We start from the raw sequence: 14236 nt of genomic DNA, 5'->3' as shown, positions 1-14236 counted from the left end.
TTTTTGCACATTCCACACATCGTCATTGCTCTGTTTACAACCTTGGTCAGTATTTAATGAATGGTATCTTTGTATCCTTGCTTAATGGTAATCTTTGCATTGTAAACAATAAACAAAAACCTCAAGTGTGAAGCACATGTCTGATGCTCATCACTTATTTTAAGAGTATTATGAAGTGTGCCACAGTAATTTATTTACAATGTATGTGCTATGTGGTATTCGAGAACTAGAGCTAGAGCTAGGAAACGACATGGACCACAACAAAACAAATTGCCATCTACTGGAACTTATGTAAGTGAACACAACTATTTTGCATCGTATAGAAGTAATGCTAGCACTTTGGCGTATTTTTATGAATGAAACAACTTATATAAAGTGGCACTAAATACTCAAATATTCTTGTGTAGTTTGGAGCAGACAACATGCTGTTGGTCAAAACATCTGGGTAACGAAAAATATTAGCCATCTGAAGATGGGCATGTTAGCCTGAAACCAGTTATGAAACTAAAATAAAACATTTAAAAAGTATTTGTAGCTGGTTGCACCATTCACAAACTATCATTAATGGCCACAGAGTCCACAAGATGCAACATGTATAAAATAACATTCCTATATTTATCACACTCGCTATATTGATGCAGGATTCAGGATATCCTAAGGGTACCCACTTATTTCCAGTTTTTAGCCTGCATGTGCCTGCTGCTGCCTCCGTTTTAACCCACAGGTGTAATGGGAGCATGTCCAGCATGATCTCCATCCCAGCTGTTGGTGTGGTGCTAATTCTGCCTATTGTGGCTAAACAGGCCAGTCTCTGCACCTTGCCATTCTCCTTAACAGCCTTCTCCTTTCCTATATTGTTCCACCATACTGTAGCCCCATAAATTATCACAGGTCTTAAGGTCTTATTACAGTGGTGTATATGCAGTACATACTCTTGGGATTTGTACCCCAGTTTTTCCCACTTGCTCTTCTAGTGCTCAGAAGAGTGTCTTTTTCCTTGGAACATATTTTCTTTATGTGGGTGTCCATGATAGTTTCGCATCCAGGGTTATCTTAAGATATTTAAACACCCTCTCTACAGGCATAGTTTCACCGAGAAACTTAAGATTTCAGTCTGTGTACTGAATGTGCTTCTTCATAAATTTATAAATGGTACTACAACAGTTTTCTTGGGGGCTGACTCTTGGATCCTGTTTCTTGCACCAGTTCAATGCACATGGTGGCTTAGTTCTAACAGTACTAGCAAATTTACCAAGTATTACTATGACTAATTCATCTGCGTATCCCTGACAAAAGTAGCCTCTAGTACATAGCTCTTCAATGAGTTCATTCACTACTAGCTTCTACACTAGTGGGGACAAAACCCTGCCTTGTGGACAACCCCTGGTGATGTTGATCGCCATTTTCTCATTCAACATAGTGGCTTCTAACATAATCCTACTGCATATGATGGTCTGTGGCATGCTCTTCTGCAGTTATAACAATAAATTCAAAGGCTGATTGCAAAAAGCCCCCTCAACATACAGGAGGATGCAGAGAGCTATTTCATGAAAGTGTAATCATTTTTCCACCTTCCCAACAGGGTGGTGAAGTGCTATTTCACACAATTTGCCTGGTTGATATGCATGTTAGTTTACTGTAGAGAAATCTTGATTAGGCTACTTTCCATAATGTGCACATTAACCAGTTTTTCTAATGTCTTTATAAGAAAAGAGGACAGACTGATTGGCCTCACATCCTTGGCCTTAGTATGATCGTTTCTCCCTTGCTTCAGCATGAAAACAACCCTCACTGTTCTCCAAGCTTTGGGGATGATTCTTGCTGCTAGGCTGACCTTAAACGGCTTACATAAAAATCTAATTAAACACACTCCTGCCTGTTGCATTAGAGCTGGAAAGATTCCATTTGGGCCTGGTGACTTGAATGGTTTAAACATTCCCACTGCCCACTGATTTTTTAAAATAAACACATTCCCTGGCAGATTCCCAGTTCTCCCATTGATTGACTGTAAATCAGTGCCTCTCAGGAAATGAATCTTGGTCTATGTTGTTTGCCAGCGTGCACTGAGGGAAGTGAGTCTTGAGCAGCAAATCCAGTCTCTCATTCACTGTCCTTGTATATTCGCCATCCTCCTTCCTTAGAGTATCTCCTGGATTAGTTGGTATTCTGGTGAGGATTCTGTGAAGTCTGTCACAAGTAGTTGCACCTTCCACTTCCTCTCCTAATGCCTTCCAGGATGATAATTTCACTTATATGTTCATAAGGTTGTATTTGGCAATGGTCTCCTGATACTTTGCTCATTATTCTATCATTCTTGCAAGGTTAAACAGTCTTCTTAACTACTTCCTTTGCAATTCTGTGTTATTACACTATCAAGGTACATTCCTGTTTATGCACTTCTTGGTGATTGGGCAGTGTTCTAAATGTGAGATCATAATGGCAGATGTTGTTGTGTCTTACATATTCTCAAAATCTAGTAGATTTCTTATCAAAGAGGTGGCGCAGTGGTAGCACACTGGACTCGTATTCGGGAGGACGACGGTTCAATCCCGCGTCCGGCCATCCTGATTTAGGTTTTCCGTGATTTCCCTAAATCGCTCCAGGCCAATGCTGGGATGGTTCCTTTCAAAGGGCACGGCCGACTTCCTTCCCCATCCTTCCCTAATCCGATGAGACCGATGACCTCGCTGTTTGGTCTCTTCCCCCAAAACAACCAACCAATCTTATCAAAGTTTTGATTTCCAATAAGTGTGAGTTGAAGGCTTTCCTATAAAGGTCCCAGACCATTTTTGTAGGATTCCTGTATGTCATGGTTTGTTTGACACCCATTTGAATCTCAAACATAATATACATGTATTCAGATAAGGATGGCTCCAATGCCACATGCCGTTGTTTGACATTGCTACCCATTAAAATGGATACAAAAGTTATGTCAGTTAGTTCTTCCCTCCTTATGTTCCTGAATGCATCTTCCCTGCCCCTGTTCAGGATCTCCAGTTTACTATTGAATGAAAGATTCAAGAAGGTACTCACCTCTGTTGTTGGTGTTGCTGCTCACCATACCAGGTTGTGGGCATTGGCATCAAAACCAGCAGTTGTTGATTTTGCTGTTAGCAGCTGCCTGCCAGTGTCCTCACTTCCCAGGAAGGAGTAGTACTGTCCTCATAAGGAAGGTAAGCTGAGGTCAATACAATTTCCCTCACATTGTTCAGTCTGATGATCACCAAGTCCATGGAACAGTAGTCCACCATCAGCATGAATGAAATTCCATTCTTAACAGAAATGCGTATTACTGAGTTCTTTAGACTTATAGCATAAATCAACTTACTTCGAGTTCGCCCAAGGAACTTGGTAGGATTCTAGGAAAACACAATGTTTCTACAAAGGACATAACTTACAAAACACGCCTGCAACCCATCCTAGACTATTGATCACATGTACAGGACCCATACCAAATATAAATTATAAGAGGTAGAACACATACAAAGAAGAGTGGCATGAATGATCACAGGTTTAAGTTTGTTTGACCCATGAGAGAAAGCTGTCAAGATGTTGAAAGAACCAAAGTGCTGTGGAAGCCTACCTAGAAAGTTTCATGAACTACCTTTAAGTGAGGAATTTAGGAATATACATCAACTATGCCTGTGTAGTACTCTCATATATATTGCAAGACAAGATTAGACTAATTACATCTCACACAGAGGCATTTAAGAAATCTTTCTTCCCTTCTTCCATATGTGAATGGAACAGAAAGGAGCTCTAATAGCTGGAACAGTAGGAAGTACCCTCTGTTGTGTAGATTCAGTATCACTTGCAGGTGTAGATGTAGATGTGGAATAAGAAATGTACCTAGCAGAATGAATGATTCAGAACATGCAGGATGCCATCCAAAAATCTGGTGAAAAAGATATTGTATTGTTAGGACTACAGGGAAATTGTATAGCCAGTGTAGCAGTTGGGCGGGGGGTGTTTAGGAACTTGTAGTATAGGAGGTGGTATTCTCTGATGTGCTACTCCACTGTGTATTATCATCTGACAGTAAACAGTAAAAAATCATATGACTGTGAAATATTTAGCTGGTGGTATCAGAGAACAGGAACATGTGGTTGCTAAGGCAGAAACCCAGTTGTGATTAATCTCTCACCTTCCCCTGCAGATGACTATAGAACATACCTTGAAATTTTGTGTAAAACCTGGCCTCATCTTTGGAACATTTTGTGAAGATTTTGATGCATTTTCAGGGTGACTGGCTTTTTCTTTTAGTTTCCTTTTCATGGTCAGCCAGATATATTCATACAGTGTGTGTGTGTGTGTGTGTGTGTGTGTGTGTGTGTGTGTGTGTGTGTGTGTGTGTGTGTGTGTGTGTGTGTGTTGGGGGGGGGGGGGGGGACTGAGACTGATTTGAGCATTGTGTAAATTAAGTTTAGTGATTAGTGTAATATGATGTAGACTATTATAAAACATGCAGCTACAGTAATCTCTCTTCCCATTTCTAGGTTCTGAAACTGGTAATGCCATAGCAAACCATCCAGATGTGAGGAAATTAGGTTTCACTGGCAGTACTGGAATTGGCCAAGTTATAATGAAATCATGTGCTGATTCTAACTTGAAGAAAGTATCTCTTGAGCTGGGAGGAAAATCCCCTCTCATTATATTTGATGACTGTGATCTTGACAGAGCAGTTAGAATGGTAAAAATTACATTATGTATTTGTATTATATGTGACTCCACCTATACTAAAGAAAATTATAAGAAAATGAATGTTTAGTCTCACTTGATTTTTATGTGTTGCAAAGACTAAGTTGCTTCAACTTATTTTCAGGGAATGAGTGGTGTTTTCTTCAACAAGGGTGAGAACTGTATAGCAGCAGGACGTCTCTTTGTGGATGCTTCCATTCATGACAAATTTGTTGAAAAGGTAGCTGCAGAGTGCAAAAAAATGGTAAGCATAAGATACCTTTATTTTCAAAACCACAGTGCAAACTCAAAATGTTCCTTTTTCTCATCCCCCTGCGGGTTCGGGGGTTAGAATAGGCCCGCGGTATTCCTGCCTGTCGTAAGAGGCGACTAAAAGGAGTCTCAAACGTTTCGGCCTTATGTGATGGTCCCCTGTCGGGTTTGACCTCCATATCTCAAAATTTTTCCGAAGAGTGAGCCGATTGGGGAAGGGCGCCTTACTTGGTGCATTGTGTCCGTGTTGTGTTGTGAACTTTCGCCATCTTATTCGTCGTTGCATTGCAGTCTTGCCCGCTCTCCATCGCTTGGGCATGGATGGGCTCCTGCGTGCACTTTCTGCCAAGCACTGTGCAGGGCCATTTTCTGCACTGACGACGCCCATGGACCACATGTCACCTAACATCCAGCACAGTAGCCAGTCCGTTGTGGTGGGGCCGCCATGTACCCTCTTGGTTGTAGCCCCCTGACAACACAGGGATCGCTCTACTGATGCCTGCGCCGTTCACTCCCCACGTATGCCAAGGAGTAGATGCCCATCTTCCCTGGGGCATCAGGACTCCCGGCAATGGCCATCCTGCCAGGTGGCTATTGCTGTGGCGGGGTGGCGCCCGTGGGGAGGGCCCTTGGTCGGAGTAGGTGGCATCAGGGCAGATGACCCGCAATGAAGCGTGGTACATCATCTATCGCTGGTGGGCCTCCACCAGCAGTCTCTAAGCGATCGAGGTCTAACCTCAACGGGAAGAAATTTGATCAGAGATCGTTTCCCTCCCTAGCTACTCCATGGGAGGAACGTCTTGCTAAAGAAGGCAGTGGAGAATATTCACCCCGGTACCTCATGTGTACGCGGGTTGATGGCGAATCGTTCATGTCGACCAAGCCCCAGTTTTTTGTGGAGCATTTAGAGGACAAGTTCGGGGAGGTGGAGGGCTTGTCCAAGATGCGCTCTGGTTCTGTGCTCATCAAAACGACATCCTCTGCCCAGTCACGGAGGTTGCTCAATTGTGACAAGTTGGGGGATGTTTCAGTTACCATCACGCCGCATAAGAGTCTCAACATGGTCCAGGGTATTATATTCCACAGGGATCTTCTTCTGACGTCCGACGATGAATTACGCGCCAACCTCGAACGACGAGGTGTTCACTTCGTCCGGCGCGTCCATCGGGGTCCGAGGGATAATCAGGTGGCCACCGGTGCCTTCATCTTGGCCTTTGAGGGTGATGTCTTACCCGAAAAGTTTAAGGTGATAGTTTACCGTTGTGATGTGAAACCATATATCCCTCCTCCGATGCAGTGTTTTAAATGCTGGAAGTTCGGGCACATGTCGTCTCGCTGTACTTCCAGCATCACGTGTCGGGATTGTGGACGTCCTTCACATCCTGATACTCCATGTGCCCCGCGTCCTATCTGTGTTAACTGCGGAGAACACCATTCCCCCTGCTCGCCGGACTGTAGGATCTTCCAGAAAGAAAGGAGGATAATGGAATATAAGACTCTGGACCGCCTGACCTACACCGAGGCAAGGCGGAAATATGAGCGGCTACATCCCGTGCCCATGACATCCACCTATGCCGCTGCTGCACAAGCGGTCCGATCCTCTCCCGTGTCGTCACGTACTGTTGCCTCTCAGCTATGTCACAATGAACCGGCCCCCTTGGTTGTGGGGGGCACTTCGCCCTCTGTTGCTCCATTTACTCCAGGAGCAACACCACCCCAACCATCGGGGACATTCGTCCCCCCTTCCCAGCCGGAGAAGCGTAGGGCTTCTTCGGCTACTCTAGCCAGGAAGGGGTCCCTTGGGGCCCTCCCTTCCCAGGCTTTGCCCAGTGTCAAAGCGGACACCCGCAAAATTATGAAACAACAACCGGTCGCTGGTCATAGGGCTTCATGGTCGTCGTCCGTCCCTGAGACTGACCCAGTGGGGCCCTCCCAGCCAGACCCTCCCAAGGCACAGCGTGCGAAGCAGTTGAAGAAAAAGGCTCCCAAGCATCCTGACATTGCGGTGGCACCTGTCCCACCGCAACCTTCAAACTCTGCGTCTGAGGACGAGGTGGAGATCCTGGCGTCTGCTGAGGACCTCGATCTCGCCAGTCCCTCTGACGCCATGGAAAGCACTGGCACAGGTGCTCACTTGGAGGCAGCAGGTGACCCAGCGGCGTAATCTGCCTTCCCCGACCCGTCACGCCTTTCCCAGCCATGGCCAATACCATCCTCCAGTGGAACTGCAGCGGTTTCTTCCACCATTTAGCTGAGCTCCGCCAACTTATCAGCCTTCGCCCTTTCTTCTGCATTGCTCTCCAGGAAACTTGGTTTCCAGCTATGCGAACCCCCGCCCTCCGTGGCTATCGGGGTTATTATAAGAACCGAGCAGCTTATGAAAGGGTGTCTGGTGGCGTCTGCATATATGTCCTTCACACTCTGCACAGCGAGTCTGTCCCTCTCCAGACGCCTTTAGAGGCTGTCGCTGTACGCGTGTGGACGCCACAGGCTGTTACCGTCTGCAGTCTTTACATTCCACCGGATGGTGATGTCTCGCAGCATGTCCTGGCTGCACTGGTCGTCCAATTGCCGCCACCTTTCTTGCTATTGGGCGACTTCAACGCCCATAACCCTCTGTGGGGTGGGTCAGTGGCCACAGGTCGAGGCGCCATCGTTGAGCATTTATTGTCGCAGCTCGATCTCTCGCTGTTAAATGATGGTGCCTTCACACACTTCAGTGTGGCGCATGCCACCTACTCCGCCATTGACCTTTCCATCTGTAGCCATAGCCTCTTACCGTCAGTCCAATGGAGTGTGCATGACGACCTGTGTGGTAGTAACCACTTTCCGCTCTTTTTGTCACTACCACAGCGTCACTCTTCTGGGCGCCCTAGCAGATGGGCTATGAATAAGGCTGACTGGGATTTGTTCTCCTCCACTGCCGCTTTTGAGCCTCTCTCTACTGATGACATTGATGCGGTGGTTCAATCGGTCACCACCGGCATCGTTACTGCCGCCGAATCTGCCATTCCCAGTTCTTCTGGGTCCCCTCGGCGGAAGGCTGTGCCTTGGTGGTCGCCTGAGATCGCTGAAGCGATTAAAGATCGCCGGCGGGCGCTCCAGCATCACAAGCGACATCCATCCTTAGCCCACCTTATCGCCTTCAAATGGCTGCGTACGCGGGCTCGCCTCCTTATCCGCCAAGGCAAGAAGGAGTGCTGGGAGCGGTATGTGTCCACCATTGGCCTCCATGTCACTCCCTCGCAGGTCTGGGCCAAGATTCGACGCATCTATGGCTATCGGACCCCTGCCAGCGTCCCTGCGCTCTCACTGAATGGAGCCGTTTGTACTGACTCCGACGTCATTGCAAATCGCTTAGCAGAGCATTTCGCTATGAGTTCCGCTTCTGCGAATTACCCCCAGGCCTTCCGCTCCATTAAAGAGCGGCTGGAATGTCGGAGCCTTTCGTTTCGCACCAACCACCCGGAATCTTACAATGCTCCATTCAGTGAGTGGGAATTTCGCAGTGCCCTAGCTGCTTGCCCTGATATCGCTCCTGGGCCAGATGGCATCCACTGTCAGATGCTAAAACACCTTTCAGTGGACTGCCAGCGGCGCCTTCTCGATCTTTACAACCGTCTTTGGGTCGAGGGGGAGTTTCCGTCGCAATGGCGGCAAGGCATTGTCATCCCCGTTTTGAAACCTGGAAAGACCCCTCTGGAGGTGGACAGCTACCGTCCCATTAGCCTCACCAACGTTCTTTGCAAGTTGCTTGAATGGATGCTGAGTCGGCGCTTGCATTGGGTACTGGAGTCTCGGGGCCTTCTGGCTCCGTCTCAGGGTGGGTTCCGTAGAGGCCGCTCCGCCACCGACAATCTGGTGAGCCTGGAGTCGGCCATCCGTACTGCTTTTGCCCGCCGTCAGCACCTGGTCGCTGTCTTTTTCGACATGCGGAAGGCGTACGATACGACATGGCGTGATCACATTCTTTCTACGCTTCATGGATGGGGTCTTTGGGGTCCTCTGCCGATTTTTATCCGCAGTTTTCTGTCGTGTCGTACCTTCCGCGTGCAAGTCGTGGCCTCGTATAGCTCCTCCCACGTCCAGGAGAACGGTGTGCCACAGGGCTCTGTTTTAAGTGTCTGTCTGTTTTTAATAGCCATTAACGGGCTTGCTGCGGCCGTGGGAAATTCTGTCTCCGCTTCCCTGTATGCTGACGACTTCTGCCTTTACTACAGCTCTACTGGCATTGCAGCTGTTGAACGTTAGCTACAGGGCGCTATCCGTAAGGCGCAGTCTTGGGCTGTAGCGTATGGGTTTCAGTTTTCGGCAGCCAAGACCCGCGTTATGCATTTCTGCCGGCGCCGAACAGTCCATCCTGAGCCGCGGCTTTATCTTGCCGACGAACTCCTTGCTGTGGTGGAGACCCACAGGTTTTTGGGGGTGGTTTTCGATGCCCGGTTGACTTGGCTGCCTCATATCCAGCAGCTTAAACAGACGTGTTGGTGGCATCTAAACGCTCTGAGATGCTTGAGCCACACCCGCTGGGGCGCCGACCGCTCTACCCTGTTGCGGCTCTACCAGGCGTTAATCCAGTCCCGTCTGGATTATGGGAGCCTGGCTTATGGCTCAGCATCCCCATCTGCGTTACGGGTGCTGGACCCAATTCTCCACAGCGGGATACGCCTTGCCACTGGTGCTTTCCGCACCAGCCCTGTGGACAGCGTACTAGTGGAGGCAGGTGTACCTCCACTGCGGTTCCGACGCCAACGTTTGCTGGCCGCTTATGCTGCCCATGTTCTAAGCTCGCCTGGGCATCCAAACTATCGTCTCCTGTTCCCGCGTTCGGTCGTCCGTGTGCCAGAATGTCGGCCCCGGTCTGGTTGTACAATAGCGGTCCGCGTCAAAGAGCTTCTCTCTGGGCTTCAGGTTTTCACTGTTCCACCTCCTTTCCGGGCTACTTTGCATACACCCCCATGGTGTGTTCGTCGCCCTTGCCTTCGGCTCGACTTGGCACAGGGCCCTAAGGACTCAGTCCCTCCAGAGGCCTTCCGCCGCCGCTTTTATTCCATCCTGGCCACGTATCAGGGCTCTAGTGTTGTTTACACTGACGGTTCGATGGTTGCTGGTCGTGTCGGATATGCGCTCACTCTAGGGGACCATTCCAAACAACGTTCCTTGCCGGATGGCTGCAGCGTTTACACTGCTGAACTGGTCGCCATCTTTCGTGCCCTAGAGTATATCCGCTCCTGCTCAGGTGAGTCCTTCGTTATCTGTAGCGATTCCCTGAGCGGTTTACGAGCTCTCGACCAGTGTTTCCCTCGTTCTCGTCTGGTGATGGCTATCCAGGAGTCTCTGCATACTCTCGCCCGTTGCGGCCGCTCCGTGGTCTTTGTGTGGACCCCCGGTCATGTCGGTATCCTGGGTAACGAACATGTTGACCGCCTGGCGAAAGAGGCCACCAGTAAGCCATCTTTGGACGTTGGCCTCCCAGAGACTGATTTGCGGGCAGTCTTCCGCCGCAAAATCTTGGCACTATGGGACGATGAATGGCGCGAACTGACAATGCGCAATAAACTCCATGCTGTCAAGGAGACGACGGCTGTGTGGCGGTCGTCCCTGCGAGCCACTCGCAGGGACTCCGTAGTTCTTTGCCGGCTCCGCATTGGCCACTCCCGGCTGACACACAGTTATTTACTGCGCCGGGAGGACCCTCCTCTATGTCGCTGTGGGGCGGCTTTGACAGTGGCCCACATTTTGATGGCCTGCCCCCTTTTAGCTGTGGTCAGGCAGACATTTGCGCTGCCTGCTACGCTCCCTGCCCTTTTAACAGACGACTCCACTATGGCTGACTTAGTTTTACGTTTTATTCGGGCAGGGGGATTTTATCATTTAATCTGTGTGTTTCTGTTTTATTTTATTGTTTTGTGTTGATTCTGGCCTTTGGCCTATGATTTTAAACTGATTTTTTAATGTGTTTCTAAGAGGTTGGCTTTTCCTTTTTTTTATTTCTATGGTCGGCCAACCACTGTCAAACTCTGTGTGGTTTTAGTTCGTTTTGTCTTGTCTTTGTCTCAGTTTCTCTTGTTCTGTATCGTCTGTGGTCTCTTCTGTTCCTCGTTTTTATTCTCTGTGGGTATTCTTTGTATTTGGACAAAGGGACCGATGACCGTAGCAGTCTGGTCCCTTTAATCCCCCAAACCAACCAACCAACCTTTTTCTCTCCTCTTGAGGTTTCAGTGTGTGAAATATGCAGCCTTTTTTCTGTTTTATTGTACAAATCATAATCACAGTTTGTGTCGACTCTCAGGTGATGGGAGATCCTTTAAACAGAAGTACTCAACATGGACCACAAAATCACAAGGCCCATCTTGATAAACTGATCGAATATTGTGAACGTGGTGTGAAGGAGGGGGCAACACTTGTGTGTGGAGGAAAGCGAGCTGATCGTCCTGGTCTCTTTTTTGAACCAACGGTATTTACCAATGTGGAAGACCACATGTTTATTGCTCAGGAAGAATCCTTTGGACCTGTTATGGTTATATCAAAGTTTGCTAGTGGGTAAGTTGTCCCATTTAACTAAAGCATACTCTGTTCATATATTTCCTCTGTAGCATCATCTATAAAACATTTAATCTTAGACCAAAAACAGTGTTTCACAGTTACATGAAGAGTGATGTGTGTTACATGTGTTTCAGTAGTGCTTGTACAATTACTTGAAAGCTAATACTGGTATAGCAACGTAATAGTGTATAGTATGACATCAGATATTTACTCACTACTACTACTATTACCACCACCACCACCACCACCACCACCACCACTGCTGCTACTGCTACTACTACTAAATAATAATAATAATAATAATAATAATAATAATAATAATAATAATAATAATCCCTGTGGAGGCCCGGGAAAAGAATAGGCCTCCGGTATGTCCTGCCAGTCGTAAAAGGCGACGAAAAGAACAAACCACTAATAGGGCTAACCCCCCTTTTAGTGTGATTAGTTGGTTCAGGACAGAACTAAAGAAGCCTCGGACAAGTGCCGTCATGGTCGGGGACGACGCTTGAACCCTATGCCCGCCCACAATGGTAACGACACTGCTAGCCAACTGGAAAATGATTTAAATCCAAATAGAGGTGTTTTGCAGGATATGCTTCCTGCAACCACCCTAGAAGGAAAACAAAGACAGAGGATGAGATGGTCAGATGAAGTTAATCGACACCTCATGTTCTGTTATTACCAAGCAACAAACCTAGGAACCAACACAACTGGATACAGATCACAAGTATACACAACATTTATTACCAGATACCCAGAATTAAAATTTTTAACAGAACAACGACTAGCTGATCAGATCCGTGTAATAATAAAAAATAACAGGATACCCCAGTCAGAATTAGAAAACATCAAACAACAAGTACAACAAATACTGGAACAAAATAATGTGCAATCAGAAGAAGAAGAAAATACAGCAATGGACTCAAACATCCCAGAGCAAACAAACAAAGAACAACACGCACCAATTAAACAATCAGAGGAAAACGAAATCTTAAGACAGCCACCAGAACAAGCACAAATAGAACACGAAGTGACACACATGTTAGATATAGAAGAAAAATTTCAGCTAACATATATAGAATACAAAGACACAAATACAGACATTAGACCATTCTTGCATAGACCACCAAATAACCCACAAGTCGAAACAACAATAAAAAGTATCAACACAATCATACACAACAAAATAAATGAAAACACAACTATGGAAGAGTTACAACTACTGGTTTATATAGGAGCACTCACTACACTAAATATACACACTAGGCAGAGATCAGAACCAACCAACACACAGAAGAAACCCACAAAACCAGCATGGCAACACAGGCTACAGATCAAAATAGAAAAACTGAGAAAAGACATCGGACAGCTAACACAATTTATAAGAAATGAAATCTCGGAAAAAAAACGAAAAAGGTTAGGTAAAATCTCACAACAAGAAGCGACAGAGCAATTAGACGAAAAGAAGCAGAAATTACAAGCATTAGCCAAACGACTCGGAAGATACAAAAAAAGTGAAAATAGAAGGAAACAAAACCAAACATTCAACACAAACCAAAAGAAATTTTACCAGACAATAGATAACACACACATTAAAATAAACAATCCACCAAACATAACAGACATGGAACACTTCTGGAGCAACATATGGTCAAACCCGGTACAACATAACAGACACGCACGGTGGATACAAGCAGAAACAGACACATACAAGATGATACCACAAATGCCTGAAGTGATAATTTTGCAACATGAAGTCACCCAAGCAATTAATTCTACTCACAATTGGAAAGCCCCTGGAAATGATAAAATAGCAAATTTCTGGTTAAAGAAGTTCACCTCAACACATTCACATTTAACTAAATTATTTAACAGTTACATTGCAGACCCATACACATTCCCTCATACACTTACACACGGAATAACATATCTGAAACCTAAGGATCAAGCAGACACAGCGAACCCAGCTAAATATCGCCCCATAACATGCCTACCAACAATATACAAAATATTAACTTCAGTCATTAAACAGAAATTAATGACACATACAACACAGAACAAAATTATAAATGAAGAACAAAAAGGCTGTTGCAAAGGAGCACGAGGATGTAAAGAGCAACTGATAATAGATGCAGAGGTGACATATCAAGCTAAAACTAAACAAAGGTCACTACACTACGCATACATTGATTACCAAAAAGCTTTTGATAGTGTACCCCACTCATGGTTACTACAAATATTGGAAATATACAAAGTAGATCCTAAATTGATACAGTTCCTAAACATAGTAATGAAAAATTGGAAAACCACACTTAATATCCAAACAAATTCAAATAATATCACATCACAGCCAATACAGATTAAGCGTGGAATATACCAAGGAGACTCATTAAGTCCCTTCTGGTTCTGCCTTGCTCTGAACCCACTATCCAACATGCTAAATAATACAAATTATGGATACAATATTACTGGAACATACCCACACAAAATCACACATTTGCTATACATGGATGATCTAAAACTACTGGCAGCAACAAATCAACAACTCAACCAATTACTAAAGATAACAGAAGGATTCAGCAATGATATAAGTATGGCTTTTGGAACAGACAAATGTAAGAAAAATAGCATAGTCAAGGGAAAACACACTAAACAAGAAGATTACATATTGGATAACCACAGCGACTGCATAGAAGCGATGGAAAAAACGGATGCCTATAAATATCTAGGATACAGACAA

The 14236-nt window shown here is 45.9% G+C and overlaps 1 protein-coding gene across 1 annotated transcript in view; it reads left to right on the top strand.

Annotated features, from left to right (window-relative positions):
- Nucleotides 1–14236, top strand: part of LOC124555480 (cytosolic 10-formyltetrahydrofolate dehydrogenase) — a 178702-nt gene that overhangs the window by 144004 nt on the left and 20462 nt on the right. Inside the window, exons 12-14 of the mRNA XM_047129404.1 lie at nucleotides 4497–4690; nucleotides 4823–4942; nucleotides 11243–11493. Coding sequence (XP_046985360.1) covers nucleotides 4497–4690; nucleotides 4823–4942; nucleotides 11243–11493 — 565 coding nt within the window. The remainder of the gene's footprint in view (nucleotides 1–4496; nucleotides 4691–4822; nucleotides 4943–11242; nucleotides 11494–14236) is intronic.

This window comes from Schistocerca americana, chromosome X (assembly GCF_021461395.2).
Source record: "Schistocerca americana isolate TAMUIC-IGC-003095 chromosome X, iqSchAmer2.1, whole genome shotgun sequence".
Classification (NCBI taxonomy): Eukaryota; Metazoa; Arthropoda; class Insecta; order Orthoptera; family Acrididae; genus Schistocerca; species Schistocerca americana.
This window is presented reverse-complemented; position numbering and strand designations above follow the sequence as displayed.